Raw genomic sequence first — 19,120 nt, 5'->3', positions numbered from 1 at the left:
TGCTCTCCCCCTCTCCCTCTCCCCCCTCTCTCTCTTTCTTTGCTCTCCCCCTCTCTCTCTCCCTCCCCCTCTCCCTCTCTCCTTCTCTCTCGCTCTCCTGCTCTCTATCTCTCTCTACCAATTACCTCCTCTTCACTCATAGCTAATGATGACTGACCCTTTAACTCACTCTATCCATCAGCACTCTTCTCTCTAACCTGCTTATCATTGCCATTATGTTTCATAGCTGATCATATGTGTTGGAAGTGATGAAACCTGAGAAATAATCACTTTAGAGGTGAATACTAAATTGGCCATTGATCATGATAAGGATGTTGGTGTTGTGTTTTTACAACACTGTCAAAGGGTATCAGAATTGTTTGCAGAATTAAGGGCTTCCAGTTGGCGCGCAGGAAACTTGGATTTGTTTATTCTGGAGAGGTCCGCTTCTCATCCTTATCAATAACTACTGATTTGTGTAGGCAAACGGCAAATAACCAAAAAGTTGTATCCTCCTTTTAGTGGCATGGATTTGGGTCTCCAAATCCACCTACTCCACGGTGAAATGTCCAGAGGACTATTTGGACATCCAAGCTGCAGATTTGTTGAGGTATCAACTGTCCATTTGTACTTTGCCAAAATACACTTCAGCTTCCTTTCAGTTGCACACCTTTCATAACAGTTTTTCCATTTCTGTTATGTCTTCCTGCATAGCAGAATATTCTTTCAGCTCGAGCCCTTTTGCCTCAGTACGCCCACGCGTCCATAGCAACACGTTGCCATATCTTAGTAACCACATTTGCGCACTGAGCAAAGAAATGGAAGGTGGGGTAGATATGGAATGGGTTATTATTCAAAGTACCACGGTGAAGGTTGGAAGTATTTGTGACATTCAATGTCTGACTGTATGAGGGAAAGGGAGACATGTCCTAAAAAAACATTTCTCAAATGTGTGGGAATAAAACTACACATTCACTCACGAGTCCCTACTTACATAACTGTATGGATCTCAAATTCCCTGGTGTATAGAATTTACTTTTTAAAAATAGAGATTCAATATGTAATTCTATGGTATTTTTCTCTATCTAGCTGGTTCCAATCCCCTACAGTGGATAGCTGTGCCGGCTTCTTAATGCATTACCTTCGTTAAGATATTCAACATGTAGTTCAGGATATTACACTGACCTCGTGTAATTAACATATCCAGCAATTAGACCACTAATTTGATTAAGGTGATGAGGAGGTCAGTTAAAAATGAGGGAGATGACTTGTTGTTAGTGTCACTTGTAAGCCTTTTAATCTTTTAATCTGTCCTAGGCGGTATCTCGAGGTCAATTCAATTCTCTACAAACGAATAGTGCAATTACCTCTCACCAACTGGTCTATCTTCGAGCATGTTCCTCTATTTAACCTCACAGATCCATTCATGGCTTCCTAGCTTCATGAGGTTCGGCTACAGATGATGGTCTACTTAAGAAGTTGATGACCATTCATCCGGATAAAAATTCACTAAGCATCTTTTGAGTTGGTAACAGTGACTTACCTGGTTGCTATTTTCCGATAAGTATTCGTGATTGTTGTTATCTATTTGTGTATCATTATCATTTGGGTTTCTCTATATAGGAGCACTCTCTTTATGTACAGGGCCATAGAGACCCCAAAATAGAATCACCATTTCCTGTCCCACCCCCCTACTCCACTCATCCAGATCTGTTTATTTGTGTTGTCATATGTAACGACTATTACTGATGACACTCGCGGATTCCACAGCACTCTCCTGATTTTATTAAGGGACTCATTTCAAAGGTAGGGCGGGAGCGGAGGGCAATGAAACTACCCTACCTAGACTGAGTTCCCTTCCTCCCCTATTGATAAAAATATCCACAAGCATAATGGTTAAAGAGAATAAGAGAGCGAAAGAGCTTTTTTTATCCAATAAAGCTGAAATGCTTTGTTCAATTTGAGCTTTTGAGGGTTTGTTCACAGAAGATGGTATCTTATCAATTATGCATAGTTGCCATTTATGTCTTTACCCTGGTTACAGAGCAGGCTATGTGAGTTCTAGGAGAAGATGTCCTTAGTTTCTCTGTGTCCTATATCCTCCATTGGCTGTATTTCCTGGCCCAGTGATTGCATTACTGCCCCACTGACTCCCACCCCAACACCCGGCCCGGCCCACGGCGGAAGGTTTGCCCAGGAAAATGAGCTCATACCTGGGCGGAGGTGCCAAAGAGAGGCCCACTGTTCCGCTCCCTACTGCCACCCCAAACACTCCTCCCCATGTCTGCATACACACTCACACACTGGCACTCACACACAACGTCACACTTACGCTCATACTCTTACTGCGCATGCACAAACAAAACACCCTCGCACATACACATGCCCTTGTGCATACACACACAAACCCACACACAACATATTTACCATCCTCCCCCATGCCCACTGTGCGGGTACAGTACAGTCTGATCCCATTTCACTCAGGTTATTTCCTTGTCTCAGTGCCAACAGGAAATGCCATGGGAGTTGTACCACTGTTCCTCCCCCGTAACCCACATATTCCTCACACATACACCCCCCCCTCCTTCCTCCTCCATACCCCACAACACCATCATGTTGTTAACTATGATCTGTACCACAAAGCCCTGAGCTAAGACAAGCATACTGTTGCCATCTGGTTGGTGTGTGTTAATGTACAGTGCCTTCAGAAAGTATTTAATGGTCATTTTTTTGGTCAAAAATCTACACAAAATATTCTGTAATGTCAAAGTGGAAGAGAAAATGTAAAAAAAAAAATAACTAATGAAAAATAATACACAAATATATCTTTATTAGATATGTATTCACCCCCTGGGTCAATATACGTTAGAAGCACCTTTGGCAGTGATTACAGCAGTGAGTCTTTTTGGGTAAGTCTCTAAGAGCTTTGCACATCTGGATTGTACAATATTTGCTCATTATTCTTAAAAAAAAATGTCAAGCTCTGTCAAGTTGGTTGTTGATCATTGCTAGACAGCAGTTTTCATGTCTTGCCATAGATTTTCAAACAGATTTAAGTCAAAACTGTAACTAGGTCATTCAGGAACATTCAATGTCATCTTGGTAAGAAACTCCAGTGTATATTTGGCCTTTTAGGGTTATTGTCCTGCTGAAGGGTGAATTTGTCTCCCAGCGTCTGTTGAAAAGCAGACTGAAAAAGGTTTTCCTCTAGGATTTTGCCTGTGCTTAGCTATATTCCATTTATTTTTATCCTGAAAAACTCTCCAGTCCTTGCTGATGACAAACATACACATGACATGATGCAGCCACCACCATGCTTGAAAATATGGACAGTGGTACCCAGTGATGTGTTGGATTTTCCCCAAACATAACACTTTGTATTCAGGACAAAATGTAAATTCCTTTGCCACATTTTTTAACAGTATTACTTTAATGCCTTGTTTCAAACATGATGCATGTTTAGGAAAATTATGTATTCGCTAAAGGCTTCTTTCTTTTGATCGATCCTCAGTTTTCTCTTATTACAACCATTAAACTCTGTAACTGTGCACCATTGGCCTTATGGTGAAATCCCTGAGGGGTTTCTTTCCTCTTAGGCAAATTAGTTAGGAAGGACACCTGTATCTTTCTAGTGACTGGGTGTATTGATACACCATCCAAAGCCTAATTAATAACTTCACCATGCTCAAAAGGATACTCAGTGTCAGATTTTTTATTTTTGCCAATCTGTGCCCTTCTTTGTGAGATATTAGAAAACCTCGCTGGACTTTGTGGTTGAGTCTGTGCTTGAAATTCACTAGTCGACTGAGGGACCTTACAGATAATTGTATGTGTGGGGTACAGAGATGATGTAGTCATTCAAAAATCATGTTAAACACTATTATTGCACACAGAGTGAGTCCATGCAGCTTATTATGTGATTTGTTAAACACGTTTCTACTCCATGCAAATAACAAAGAGGTTGAATATTTTTTGACTCGACGTTTCCTCTTTTAATTTTTCATTAATTTGTAAAAATGTCTAAAAACACAATTCCACTTTGACATTATGGGATATTATGTGTAGATCAGTGACACAAAATCTCAATTGAATCAATTTTATATTCAGGCTGTCACACAACAAAATGTGGAAAAAGTCAAGGGGTGTGAATACTTTCTGAATACACTGTATGTCTTCAGGCGCTGCATGTTAAACACTACCTGTGGTTATAGTTTGTTGTACGTGTTAGTTTGTGTATCCATAGTGCCTCTGCATCTCTCAAATCTATGAGTTCATTGATAGGGAGAGGGAAGGCAGGTTCAGTAGTCAGGAAGGAAAAGAACAGCAGATTCCATCACCTCAGGTTGATGCTATTCCTGTCTCAGACTGGGAGAAATATCTGTGTGTCACAATGCCACCTTGTGGCTGTACTGGCTACAGACTCCACTCTGGGCTGATTGCGTAAGACTGCGCGGCGTATGAGTCATCACCCTTGAGTGAGGATAGATTGAAGGTGTGTGTGTGTGTGCGTGTGCAGTGTTTGTGTGTGGTGTATGTGTGCGTGTGTTGTAAGGAGGAGGCTGTCTGGGCGGAGCTAGCAGCAGCGGATGAGATAGACGATGAAATTAGGGCTTTCCCCTGTTTTTTTGTGGGACTGTAGAAGAATCACTACCCAAGGAATATGGCTTTAGTCATCCAGGGGAGAGGGAGAACACAGTGGCTGTGTTAGACCAGTATGCCACTGGTTGTCTTGTTATGCCTCACATATTAAGGCTAATGAGCCTTAAGTGCTGATTTATCTAGCGATACCTTCTGCCCTCTCTCTTTGTTCAAGTGATTTTTCCATTCTCTCAGTGGTTGTCACACAAGAAGCCCAGGCATCTGTTCTGCAGCTGTGGAAAGACACAGAGCGCCACTGGCACATACTGGACCGGTGGTGGTGGTGGTGGTGGTGGTGGGGGGGGGGGGTGTATTTCCATTCAGAAAGGTCAGCTAGCTATGACCATACCACACTGGGAAATGAGGAAATACTGAATGGAGAAACAGGAGTTGAAGAAGTAGGAGAGAAATGGGACTAATTTAAGAAAGACATGGTTAAACAATATGAACAAAAGGCAATGGTTAACACGTGATTCAAATGTATAGAGTTTTATTTTGTATCAGCTTCCTGGACAAACATTACAACAAAATCATTAATGTGACAAAACTACAAATGAGTGAGTGAGTGAGTGAGTGAGAGCTTCAGCACTAATACTAGCTATGATTTAGGAGAGAGATGGATGCAGGAGCGACAGGGTGGATGAGGAGGTTGGATCTGAGTGGTTATTGAGTCGTGTCCATGGACGATAAGGATTGAAAAGCTGAGGAATGAGAGTAGCATGAAAACACAGGCGTGAGAATGGGTGTGTTCAAAGCAAGAGAATGACAGAGACGGAATGAGAAGGATGAAATAATGTGTTGTTCTTTATCTTCTATTGCAGGGTGTTTCTGAAACATGACAGGGGTTTGTACTAAAGGTTGTACTAAGGATTATTTCCCCTATTCGGCTCAAAGGACCATGACAAATGAGCAGCGTGGAGCAGTCGAAAAATATACTTCAGGAGACTTCAGCTAAGAGGCAGGTGTGTGGGCTGGGGGAAAATTCACTTCGTAGTATTGATGTTTATCAGTCACACGTTATCGATAAAGTATTCATTTTTAGAAATGTCTCTTTACCTCACTCTTATCTCAGCTTTCCCAGAGGGTTGTGATTTGAGTTGTGTGTTTCCTTTGCAGGTCATGAAATAGGAGAAGCTAACAAACGTCTGACATCATGTTACAGTATCTGACTGTTCTGTTTATGACCCCTTTCAATTCTAGATTGTTCTGTGTCTCCTATTTCTCCTCTCTTGTATCTGTACTGTGTTTCTCCCCCTCTCTGTCTCTGACTCTCTGTCCTCCCTCTAGAATGCATAAGGCCCTACGTAGACTGAAAGTCGCAGAGCCGAGCTGGTCTGGTAGCTCAGGAGGGGGTTGACTGACACCATCTCCAGGTCCAGTGTGTACTCCTGGGGCCCCGTCACAGCTCGGGCTAAAACCAGCATGGCGCTGATGTTGTTGATTTGCTGAGAGAGACACAGAGATGATAGTGAGGTTAGTCAGGGTCCGTTGTACTCTCCTTGTCTAAAAGTCAAGCAAACGTGCCTTACTAAGTCCTGTTATGACGCAACGTCTCAAAACTCAACGCAATATAATACGTTTCTAGACCTCCTCTGTCATCATAAATTCACAAGTCTATCGTCATATATTGACAAGGTGGATGGGAGGGTGACCCAGGCTGGTGCTGTACAGTGGCTGTTACACTATGGCTGTGCTCACTCTGATGTAGAAGTCTCCGTCGTGGTCTCCAGAGCGGATACGGAAGGTGTTGTAGGCTCCGGGGTAGACGCTGGTGGCCTGTATCTGGAAGATGTCTGACGGGACGGAGCGCTCCGACGTGATGCTCATGTAACGCTGGACGATAGAGAAGGGTAGGTCTCGACAGGCTGGCTTGGTCACAGGACAAACACAGCGACTAGAGGAAAAATAGCAGGTTTTAATCCTCTGGAGAGATATATGAGTCGTGCCATAGTGGCAGTCATGTTGCATAAATCATCATTTCCTGACATTAGGCCTCATTAACTAGATGACTTGATGTGGTACTTTTGATTCTGTTTCATTTTATATTAAAACATAATATTTGATATTCATCACAAAATATTAAATATAGATTATGTCCTGTGACATTATCATGCTTGTCTGCAACCTGGACCCATGGGTAGATGTAACATAGTAAACTAAAATGCGGGACGCTCAAATTAGTATATGTTACGTTTGGTATGTTATGTATTAATTTGTGGTTGTCCATCATTCATTTCACATGATATGTTACGAATTACAGTAGTTGTGGCTAACGTTAGACTAGGGGTTAGGTTTAGGGGTTAAGGTTAGGGTGTAGCTAACATGCTAAGTAGTTGCAAAGTAGCTAAAAAGTAGTTAAGTAGTTGCAAAGTTGATAATTGGCATAAAATGCTGAAGTTGTCCTTGATGAGATTCGAACACACAACTTTTGGGTTGCTAGACATTCGCGTCCTTTCGTTTTTGCCTTAGGTAACCTTCTATCTTATGTAACCAAACATAGCATAACATATCATACTCAATTGAGTGTCCTATATTTTTGTTTACTATGTTACGTCTAGTCTATGAGACCAGCCTGTATGTCTAGATAAAATATTAAAAAGAGTAGTTGATAACTCAACCACTAGAGGGGTATATTGCAATATGAAGGAGCATGGTGAACTATCCTCAAACCAAGATGGATTACATTCAACTGTATTTGAACAGTGGCCATTTCCCCGAGAGATTTTCTGAAGCAGTTTTCATACAGCCAAAAAATGCTTGGGGAAATGAACTACTGTCCACACCTGTTATCAATGTAAGACTGGTTTCAATCTTCTAACAGCATTCTAATTGTACTGGAACATGTTCAACTGAAAAGATCACAGAATTGGACAGAAATATGGAAAAAGCAATTGGCGCAATCTTCGAAATAATATGAGCTATGCTCCATACAGAAGCTGATGATATGTTGAGATTTGTGCCCAGGACATAGTTTGATAATGGGGAAGATGTGTGTGTATATATATATATATATATATGTGTGTGTGTGTGTGTGTGTGTGTATATGTGTGTGTGTGTGTGTGGGTGTGTGTGTGTGTGTGTGTGTGTCTGTGTGTGCCCATGTTTTAATAAATGTTCACTCACTTGTCAGATACTTGGACGTAAGGACTCTGGCAACGGTTGGTGTCCACACACTGACTGGCACCGTAGATATTCACACAGGTCTGTCCTTCAGTACACTGGTGCTCTCCGGTCTCACACTCATTTATATCTGGGGAGGGGAGGGATCGATTGAGGGCCGGAGAAAGAGAGAATTGAAATGAATCGAATCAATTAGAATACTTTATCGTCCACTAACAACGAGGACAACGAAAGAACACACAGGCACATTTAGCTGACAGTGAAGTGAAGGATGGGAAAAGGTGTTCAGAAAAACATTGAGAATGAGAACAGGTGGAGAGGGTGCTTACCCTGACATAGTCGAGTGCCCAGCAGCTGGTAGCCTTCTGGGCACTGACAGGAGAACTTCCCGGGCTCATTGACACACTGGAACTGACACAGGTAACTAGAGTAGCTGCACTCGTCTATGTCTGCAGAACGATGGCGGGAGAGAGAGGGGAACAACGTTTACGATCATAGCAGAGCTGTTTTAACCAAGAAACAGAAGGGCAGCTTTTAATAAATGCAAGAAAGAAAGAGTAGCTTTTCTTTTCAGTTCAGAGCACTGCTACTTGAATGACATTATAGAGACAGACAGACAGCCCGAGACAGACAGGCAGACGCATCCTCTCACCATTGCAGGCAAAGCCGTCAGGCCCAAGCTCGTAGCCCAAGTCACAGCGACAGAGGAAGGTACCGTAGGTGTTATAACACCGCTGCTGACAGGGGGCGCCCATGTCACACTCATTCACATCTGGAAGGAGGAGGAGAGTGAGAAGTCTATCAGTATATCAGTCAATATATTTTCTAACATCAGTCTGGATAGCCTGGGACTCTCTGTATCTGGGTGTGTGTGTATCTGACCACGCCTTACCAATACAGGAGCGGTTGTTGCCGGCCAGCTGGAAGCCTGGTTCACACTGACAGGAGAAGGAGCCGGGGACGTTGACACAGCGATGCTGACAGTACCTGTATCTGCACTCGTCAATGTCTGACAACCCAGATGGAAGGAGAGCATTCAGAAACAAGGTGGAGATTGAGTTGACCAACCAGGTCGTTATGGTGAAGGAGACTTTGACTCAAGTGGCTTTCCCGGTTAAATAGAGGTCAAATAACATGCTACAATGACTAAGGAGAAGTTGACCTATAACGGTGTATGTGACAAAACATATTAACATATAAATTGTGAATAAATGAAATTACTTTCCTGGTTATATAGAGGTCATATAACAATGGCTAAGCTTAACCACAACAATGAGGTGAGACCGCAAACAGTGAGTTGGTGTGACTCAGGCCAGTGGTTAGGCTGGTTAGTGGGAGTCCTATTGGCTGTCTCTCAGGCCAGTGGTTAGGCTGGTTAGTGGGAGTCCTATTGGCTGTCTCTCAGGCCAGTGGTTAGGCTGGTTAGTGGGAGTCCTATTGGCTGTCTCTCAGGCCAGTGGTTAGGCTGGTTAGTGGGAGTCCTATTGGCTGTCTCTCAGGCCAGTGGTTAGGCTGGTTAGTGGGAGTCCTATTGGCTGTCTCTCAGGCCAGTGGTAAGGCTGGTTAGTGGGAGTCCTATTGGCTGTCTCTCAGGCCAGTGGTTAGGCTGGTTAGTGGGAGTCCTATTGGCTGTCTCTCAGGCCAGTGGTAAGGCTGGTTAGTGGGAGTCCTATTGGCTGTCTCTCAGGCCAGTGGTAAGGCTGGTTAGTGGCAGTCCTATTGGCTGTCTCTCAGGCCAGTGGTTAGGCTGGTGAGTGGGAGTCCTATTGGCTGTCTCTCAGGCCAGTGGTAAGGCTGGTTAGTGGGAGTCCTATTGGTTGTCTCTCAGGCCAGTGGTTAGGCTGGTTAGTGGGAGTCCTATTGGTTGTCTCTCAGGCCAGTGGTTAGGCTGGTTAGTGGGAGTCCTATTGGCTGTCTCTCAGGCCAGTGGTTAGGCTGGTTAATGGGAGTCCTATTGGCTGTCTCTCAGGCCAGTGGTTAGGCTGGTTAGTGGGAGTCCTATTCGCTGTCTCTCAGGCCAGTGGTTAGGCTGGTTAGTGGGAGTCCTATTGGCTGTCTCTCAGGCCAGTGGTTAGGCTGGTTAGTGGGAGTCCTATTAGCTGTCTCTCAGGCCAGTGGTTAGGCTGGTTAGTGGGAGTCCTATTAGCTGTCTCTCAGGCCAGTGGTTAGGCTGGTTAGTGGGAGTCCTATTCGCTGTCTCTCAGGCCAGTGGTTAGGCTGGTTAGTGGGAGTCCTATTCGCTGTCTCTCAGGCCAGTGGTTAGGCTGGTTAGTGGGAGTCCTATTCGCTGTCTCTCAGGCCAGTGGTTAGGCTGGTTAGTGGGAGTCCTATTGGCTGTCTCTCAGGCCAGTGGTTAGGCTGGTTAGTGGGAGTCCTATTAGCTGTCTCTCAGGCCAGTGGTTAGGCTGGTTAGTGGGAGTCCTATTAGCTGTCTCTCAGGCCAGTGGTTAGGCTGGTTAGTGGGAGTCCTATTCGCTGTCTCTCAGGCCAGTGGTTAGGCTGGTTAGTGGGAGTCCTATTCGCTGTCTCTCAGGCCAGTGGTTAGGCTGGTTAGTGGGAGTCCTATTAGCTGTCTCTCAGGCCAGTGATTAGGCTGGTTAGTGGGAGTCCTATTAGCTGTCTCTCAGGCCAGTGATTAGGCTGGTTAGTGGGAGTCCTATTAGCTGTCTTACCGATGCACTCGGTGCCAATCTTACGGTAACCCTCAGGACACTGGCAGATAAAGGCTCCCGGAATGTTGATGCACTGCTGGCTGGGCTGGCAGTCGTGTTCATCTCTCTCACACTCATTCACATCTGTGTGTGAGATATGGTAAAACAACACAATGCATTTAGTCATATTGATGTTAATACATTTGAGGCACCAACAGCTGCCCCATATTGTTCAATCATTATTCCTGTCTCAAGCATTCCCCATCAACAACTCCGGTCACCCCAACCCCAAGAACAACAGGACAAGCAGCTCTCTCAACCAGTGGTGGAAAAAGTACTCAATTGTCATACTTGAGTAAAAGTAAAGATACCTTAACAGAAAATGACTCAAGTAAAAGTGAAAGTCACCCAGTAAAATACTACTTGAGTAAAAGTCTAAAAGTATTTGGTTGTAAATATACTTAAGTATCAAAAGTAAATGGAATTGCTAAAATGTACTTAAGTATCAAAAGTAAAAGTATAAATCTTTTCAAATTCCTTATATTAAGCAAACCAAATAGCACAATTTTCCTTAATTTTTTTATTGATGGATAGCCAGGGGCACACTACAAGACATAATTTACAAACGAAGCGTTTGTGTTTAGTGAGTCCGCCAGGGCAGAGGCAGTAAGGATTCCCAGGGATGTTCTCACTCTGATAAGTGTGTGAATTGGACCATTTTCCTGTCAAAATGTAATGAGTACTTTCGGGTGTCAGGGAAAATTTATGGAGTAAAAAGTACATTATTGCCTTTAGGAATGTAGTGAAGTAAAAGTTGCCAAAAATATAAATAATAAAGTAAAGTACAGATACCCCAAAAAAGTACTTAAGTAGTACTTCAAAGTAGTTTAACTTAAGTACTTTACACCACTGCTCTCAACACTCTCCGTCCTATAAAACTAAGAGCAGCTGTCCTCATGTGAAATCTCCACATTCCAGTACCAGCTATCCCCCCCCCCACGGACAAATACTCACACACACCCACACAAACTCCACAAACCCCCCCAACACACACTTGATACAACCACCTGTCCCACACTAGTCTGCACTCATCCAGACTACATGCTTATTGCCCAATCACAAACAAGGCACGCACACCTTATCCAGTCCCCTGCAGCCACCTGTCCACCCCCCTTCCCTCCCCCCTTCTCTCTCACCCACACAGCTGTCTCCCTGGGGCTCATAGCCCAGAGGACAGGGGTTGAAGGGCTCTCTGGCGGTGCTCTCCAGGTTGGTCCCAGGCTGGCTGGGGGGGTCTGGGGCTGGGATGACCGAGGCAGAACGGGGAAGGCACAGGTAGCCCCCGTAGTGGTTGAAGCACTTCATCTCCCCCTTACAGGCCTCCAGAAGGGTCTCACACTCGTTTATGTCTGTCGGAGAGAGGGAGAAGGAAAAGGACTGAAAGACAGGACTGGTTTCAAGTTGTAATGCTCTCACTCGTTGCTTACAACTGATGGAGGGAAGAGAGGAGATGGGGACATGAGGATAATCGAGAGCCATTACCTTTGCAGTGCTGAGTCTGAGGATCCCATTGATACCCATCTGTGCATTCCTACAGATGGCAGGAGACAGAGAGCGAGAGAGACACATGCACTGAACAATACAAATGACCTTTCATTTGTAGCTGTTAGGTACATTTTAAATAATGGCTATGTCACTCTAACAGGAGGGTACCTAGTCACAGATGGGGAAAGATACAGCGGGACTTCAGAGTACAGCGGAGGTCAACAGGAAAGAGAAGAGCAGATGCAGTACAAAAGGGGTCAAATTATCAGTCTGGTGTATGGTGGGCGGGGAAGACAAGATAGAAGGGGAGGAGGGAGGGAGAGAAAGAGAGTCCTGGAATACCCATCCTTACCGTGTAAGTGTCACTTTCTGTAGGTGGCTGTGAAATAGCACTGCGGAGGAACACAGACACACACAGGATCGCCGCGCACACGCCCTGCATGCTCACGGACTGACTGGCAGATAGGACCAAATCACACACGTAAACACACACACAGACACACCCTGGCACAGCCGGCGGGTCACACAGGTAGCGGGTGCCTCAGGTCAGGACGAGAGAAGCTGCCGGCTTGTTGTGGCGCTCAGAGCAGCTCAGCGGTATCTGCAGAGAGAGACGGCCGAGAGAGAGAGAGAGAGAGAGAGAGAGTTACTTAGGAGACTCATTAACCTGGGTTGAGAAGAGAGAGAGTTAATTAACAACCTAGGTTGGAACAGCTTTCAATTCATCCACTTAATTAGAAAAACATAACACTCTGGCTGGGTTGACATCTAACACAGAGGTCAACACACACACAACTCCCTTATGACTCGGACGTTGGTCATTATTTGCTAATCGAACATGTTCCCCCTGAATCCCCGGCAGTATGACAGAGAGGGAGCCCGTCTCCCCCTACTGGCGAAAGGTCAATATAACGACGCATTCCATCCATCAGCTGAAAATTATAAAGTCAACAGCATGGAAATCCTTTTATGTTAGCTCACCATAAGACAGCCCTCTTGTTTCCCCAGACAGGCCCACTGTAACTGCACACACAAACGCTCACACAACAAACCTACAGTATACCAGAGAGGGCCATTAAACGCAACACCTACATCTCAGGGTATTGTCTATCAATTTCAAGACATTACTTTCCGTTTCCCCAGACGCCGCAAGCTCTGACACAGATTTCTGCTCTGTTCATCCATCTAAATCCCCGTCGCTGTCTAGTACCACAGAATCCATTACTGTCTGTCTCTGGGTCTGGCATCGTTCATCATCATGGCTATTGTGTTATTCTGCATATGGTGTCGGAGAAGCATGCAGACAGGACTACGCTGCTTTTTTTGGGAGAGACCAACCATCCTCCATTTAATGTTCTTGGAGAGTGGAAGCACAACTGTTAAAGTAGACCCTGTACCTAGACAAATAAATCCTCTATTCCAGCTCCCTCAGACAAAAAAAACCCCAAGAGAAAGCAATAAAACATCTCTGAGTAACCGTTGTTCGTGCAAAAACCGTCAGTTAGAATTTGCTCCAGGCAAAAGAATATATGAAGAGGAAAATTATAATCACTGCTTACCTTACACACACACACACGCACGCACGCACACATACATACACACACACTACGGTGAGACTTTTATATGCTGTAATACTCAACCACTTGTCGCGCCCCCATGCACACACACACACACACACACACACACACACACACACACACACACACACACACACACACACACACACACTAACCTCAGAGAGGCCAAGCAAGAAGCCACAGAGCAACGTGTGTACCCACACAAACATGCTAACTGTCTTACATCACACTCCAAATGTAGCCTAACCTTCCTTCTCAAGCACCAAAACAAATGTTCCACTGAGTTCCCAGGACAACTATATACACAGTCAGTGCACCTGTCACAATTTCACAATCTTTCAAACACTCCCAAAAGTGAGGTATTTTAGTGGACCTTGCATCATATCATCTTCAATAGGTCTGCATCGTATGCAGGAGTATACACACACTGTACCCCTGGACACACACTGTACCCCTGGACACACACTGTACCCCTGGACACACACTGTACCCCTGGACACACACTGTACCCCTGGACACACACTGTACCCCTGGACACTTATACAGCCACAATATGAGGACACGTCAAAATCCGCTTTGGCACTGTGGTTCTCTTATAGCGGGGGATAAATCTGACCTAAAACCACCCAAAAACAAACTGTCCGCCAGTTGAGAGTCCAGTAACTCAGTCACCCAGACCTGTGAGCAGCAGGCAGACGCGGTTAGGTGCTGCGCCACCGCCGCTGACCAGTGAGCACCAAGTGGTGGTTGGACCTCTGGAATGCCCGTGGCAAGGATGTGGGCTGCAGTTCCCAGTAGGGATACCCTGCCATCACGGTGTTTCTCAGAGTATCAGCTTTTGGGAAAGCCCCCCCATGGTTCATGTAGGACAGCTGCTGCCAACCCTACAGCCTCTGGTCTCTGAGTGGGAGGATGGTCCATCACTCTGACAGTCCTCCACACGCCAACCACTGGTCTTTCCATTGTTTGTGATTCTGGTTACAGGTGTCGGTGAACAATGTTACACTTGACATTTACCAGTGTAGCATTGTCTACCATGTACAGCAGTACACATTGTTCACAGAAATACAGTAATTATATGGCCCTGTATTTACTTGGATTGAAGAGGAAATTCTGTAACTCTTGGAGGACAGTGGATGTTGATACAGATGCTGTCTTTACTTGGTCCAGGTGCATTTCTTATATTACTGGCATCCTGTAGAGGCTGCTGAGGGGAGGAGGGTTCATAATAACGGCAGGAACGGAGCAAATGGAATGGCATCGAACACATGGAAACCATATTCCATTCCAACCATTCCCACGAGCCCGTCCTCCCCAATTAAGGTGCCACCAACCTTCTGTGCTGGCATCAGTAGTATGTTAACTCCTGCAACAGGGGGCACCCCCCTCCTTGAATCCACACCGTCAGCAGAATGACCAAGCAAAATAACAGCAGGGTCATAAAGAAATGACTTAATGGGGACTAGACAGAACACACAGCGAGACCACACACACAGTTATACACACACAGAGGAACATACACAAACACACATAGACTATACACACGCATCTACACACACACACACACACACACACCGGTGGGAGACCCAACCAGAGACGGTCGGGTCTTGTGATGTGTATATATAGCCGGCTTTGATCCGTTCTGCTCCGTTGAGCTGCTCTCTCTCTCTAGCACGGTGGCGCGGTGGGATCAAGCTGTGCTCTGTTCCCCTCGCTGCACTGAACCTGCCACCTAGCGGGCCAGAACCTCATATGTTATACCAGTAAACTCATGTGGTGTGAGATTTCTCTCATATTGCCGGACAGTAGAACTACAGAAAAACCATAAAACATAACAGTTCCCCAATGGGTACAGGGCTGTAGTCTGATGGAGAGGGAAGCTAGTGGGAGCCAGGCATGGAGAGCTGGCTGGGCCAAAGTGATACAGTGGGTATCATGTGTTTACCCCTCTTGGATGTCTTCACATTCGTCTACACAAAATACTCTGTAATGTCAAAGTGAAAGAAAAAGTCTATACCTGTCAATACAGGTTAGAAACACCTTTGGTTGTGATTACAGCTGTAAATCTTCTTAGGTAAGTCTCGAAGAGCTTTGCACACCTGGATTGTGCAATATTTTTTCTTTCACCTTTATTTAACCAGGTAGGCTAGTTGAGAACAAGTTCTCATTTGCAACTGCGACCTGGCCAAGATAAAGCAAAGCAGTTCGATATATACAACACAGAGTTACACATGAAATAAACAAAACATACAGTCAATAATACAGTAGAGAAAAAAAAAGTATATATACAGTGTGTGCAAATGCGGTAAGATAAGGGAGTTAAGGCAATAAATAGGCCATGGTGGCGAAGTAATTACAATATAGCAATTAAACACTGGAATGGTAGATGTGCAGAAGATGAATGTGCAAGTAGAGATACTGGGGTGCAAAGGAGCAAGATAAATAAATAAATACAGTATGGGGATGAGGTAGGTAGATAGATGGTCTGTTTACAGATTGGCTATGTACAGGTGCAGTGATCTGTGAGCTGCTCTGACAGCTGGTGCTTAAAGCTAGTGAGGGAAATATGAGTCTCCAGCTTCAGTGATTTTTGCATTTCGTTCCAGTCATTGGCAGCAGAGAACTGGAAGGAAATGCGGCCAAAGGAAGAATTGGCTTTGGGGGTGACCAGTGAGATATACCTGCTGGAGCCCGTGCTACGAGTGGGTGCTGCCCATTTGCCCAAAATGTTTCAAAATTTGTCAAGATGTTGGGGATCGTGGCTAGACAGCAATTTTCAAGTCTTGCCATAGATTTTCATGCAGATTTAAGTCAAAACTGTAACTTGGCCACTCAGGAACATTCATTGTCTTCTTGGTAAGCAATTTTAGTGTAGATTTGGCCTTGTGTTTTAGGTTATTGTCCTGCTAAATGGTGAATTCATCTTCCAGTGTCTGGTGGAAAGCAGACTGAACCAGGTTTTCCTCTAGGATTTTGCTTGTATTTAGCTCCATTCAGTTTATTTTTTATCCTGAAAAACTTCCCGGTCCTTAACGATTACAATCATACCCATAACATGATGCAGCCACCACTATGCTTGAAAATATGGAGAGTGGCACTCAGTAATGTGTTGTGCTGGATTTGCCCTAAACATAAGGCTTAGCATTTAGGCCAAAAAGTGTATTCCTTTGCCGTGTTTGTTTGCAGTATTACTTTAGTGCCTTGTTCCATACAGGATTCATGTCTTGGAACATTTTTTATTCTCTATATTTGTATTCTTCTTTTCACTCTGTCATTTAGGTCATTATTGTGGAGTCACTACAGTGCTGTTGATCCATCTTCAGTTTTCTCCCATCACGGCTATTGAACTCTGTAGCTGTTTAAAATCCCCAATGGCCTCATGGTAACATCCCTGAGCAGTTTCCTTCCTGTGCTGCAGCTCAGTTCAGAAGGACGACTGTATCTTTGTTGTGTCTGGGTGGTTTAATACATAATCACAGCATAATTATTAACCACATCATGCTTAAAGAGATATTCAATGTCTGATTTGTTATTGTTACCCATCTACCAATCACTGCCCTTCTTAATGATGCTTTCAAAAAGCTCCCTGGTCTTTGTACTTGAATCTATGCTCAAAATTCAATACTTGACTGAGGGACCTTACAGATGTTGTATTTATGGGGGACAGAGGAAGTGGCAGTCATAATAAAAAAATATGTCAACCCCTATTATTGCACACAGAGTGAGTCCATGTAACTTATGTGATTTGTTGCGCCAAATTTTACTGAATACTTTTTCAACAACTACATTTTAGTTATTCATTTTTTAACATTTGTAGAGTTTTCTTTTCACTTTGACATTATGGAGTATTTTGTGTAGATAAAAAAAAATCACAACTAAATCCATTTCAATCCCACTTTGTCACACAACAAAATGTGGAACAATCCAAGGGATGTGAATACTGATATGCTGTAGTAACTAGACGAGATGATGTGTGCCGAGGGCAGGAGATGATCGACACACGGTGGGTCAGAGGGGGGAGTTTGGTATTTTAATAGTTGACCCTCCTCGCCGTGCCTCTGTGCTCTCTACTGAATCCCTCTAGTCAGACCACCCTTACTACTAATTTTGGCCTATGAACGCAGAATTCTTTCTGTCAAATGTTAGTAATTAAGAGTACATAAACACAGTGATAAAATGGCGCCCTGCTCTGCACAGAAGTGGTCTGTAAGGGAATAAGAAGGCCGTGTCCTGCCCTGTGATGTAATGTGTGTGTGTGTATGGGAGGGAGGGTATGTACAGAGTATTTCATGTTATTGGGTGGCACCTGTCTCTCTAGTTTGTGGTTGTCCCTTGGTGTGGCCATATGGTAACGTAGGCCTGTCTGCTCCTCCTCACACTAAAACAAGTCTTTCCAGCAAACAAATCCTGTATTTAGGGTTTCATCCAAGCTGACCACGTCTGGCAGGCTTTTTCATGAATCAAGATCGCAGGAGATATTAGTAGACTTTGCGATTGTGACATTACATAGTTGTGAAATAATAGTTGGATCTGTACAAGAGTTTTGCAATACATTTCCATTTACAAATACAACTACTCTCTTACACATGGTCTCTGTCCCTTCCTCTCCCTCTCCCTCTCTCTCTCCCTCACGTACACACAGGGCCTTGCCACCTCAGCTCCTGTAAGGATCCAACTGTAGCCGTGGAGGTTGAGTGGAGAGCAATGGTGTAGCTGTGACGTGTCCACCCCCTCCAGGAGCAGAGGGTAAGAGGCACGTTTTTCTTTGTGACGTAATACACTCACGCACTTGGTTAATCTCTCTCAATCACAAAGGCTCTCGTAGACACACCCGCTCCCTCTCTTTCTTTCAAACCCGCACACACACAAAGTCATTGTGAAACATGGTGAACTCACAGGCAAGTCTTCTTCCTTTGTGTGAATTCGTCTTCTTCCTGTTATCTTCAGGTCCCTGGTTTGAGTCCGTGTAGTGCTGTTCTAGTCCCCTGGCGGTGGTGGTCCCTGGTGTGGTGTGAGTGTGGAGAGCTGAAGTGGTCCCTCTATCTGTCCTGTTCCTGCCTCTATGGCCCTGAGAGAGTGAGTGGGCAGATCGACAGCTGGAGCAGCTGAATGCATGCAGGGGAGGGCGAGAAAGAGAGAGAAGGAAAGAGGCAGAGAGGAAAGAGGGACAGCCCATTCCTACCCCCCCTCTGGCCCCCTGCACTGCCATCTTCCACCCTCCCACTGACCCCCCCTCCCTGACCCCCCAGGATGCAAATTCCTGGTCTGCGGCCCAAATTCCCAAATTCCAAATCCGTCCAAATCGCAGGCGGAACAACAACTTACATAGATTCACACACACACTCCCCCTCCCCCCTGTGCGCCCACTCACAGGTCACACAACGCTCCTGGTTTCATTTAAAATCACCCCCCACAGCTCCACAACTCGCTCCCCCAATCTATCTATCCTTACTTCCCCCATCTTTTTCTCTCTTTCTGTACAGCCACTAAGTTTCCCTCGCTCCGGTCCAATCTGACACAGGCAGATATTTATAGCTTGGGAGAGAAGTTGGTGGAATGTGGACAAAAATTAGAGCGAAGGAGAGAGAGGAGAGAGACACAAGCCTTCTT

At 44.8% G+C, this 19,120-nt stretch overlaps 1 protein-coding gene across 1 annotated transcript; it reads right to left on the bottom strand.

Moving 5' to 3' along the window:
* Positions 1–5,090: 5,090 nt before the first annotated feature.
* On the bottom strand, positions 5,091–18,666 carry LOC115205249 (EGF-containing fibulin-like extracellular matrix protein 2). The gene is made up of 11 exons (XM_029771023.1): positions 18,407–18,666; positions 12,286–12,534; positions 11,931–11,979; positions 11,585–11,797; positions 10,410–10,532; positions 8,630–8,746; positions 8,390–8,509; positions 8,067–8,186; positions 7,741–7,867; positions 6,316–6,511; positions 5,091–6,062 (listed from the first exon to the last, which is right to left on the bottom strand). Exons 2-11 carry the CDS (start codon positions 12,373–12,375, stop codon positions 5,901–5,903), a joined length of 1,317 nt encoding a protein of 438 aa, XP_029626883.1. The 5' UTR covers positions 12,376–12,534; positions 18,407–18,666; the 3' UTR covers positions 5,091–5,900.
* Positions 18,667–19,120: the final 454 nt, after the last annotated feature.

This window comes from Salmo trutta, chromosome 13 (assembly GCF_901001165.1).
Source record: "Salmo trutta chromosome 13, fSalTru1.1, whole genome shotgun sequence".
NCBI lineage: Eukaryota > Metazoa > Chordata > Actinopteri > Salmoniformes > Salmonidae > Salmo > Salmo trutta.
Note: the sequence above shows the minus strand (reverse complement) of the source record. Positions and strands in the feature narration are given on the sequence as shown.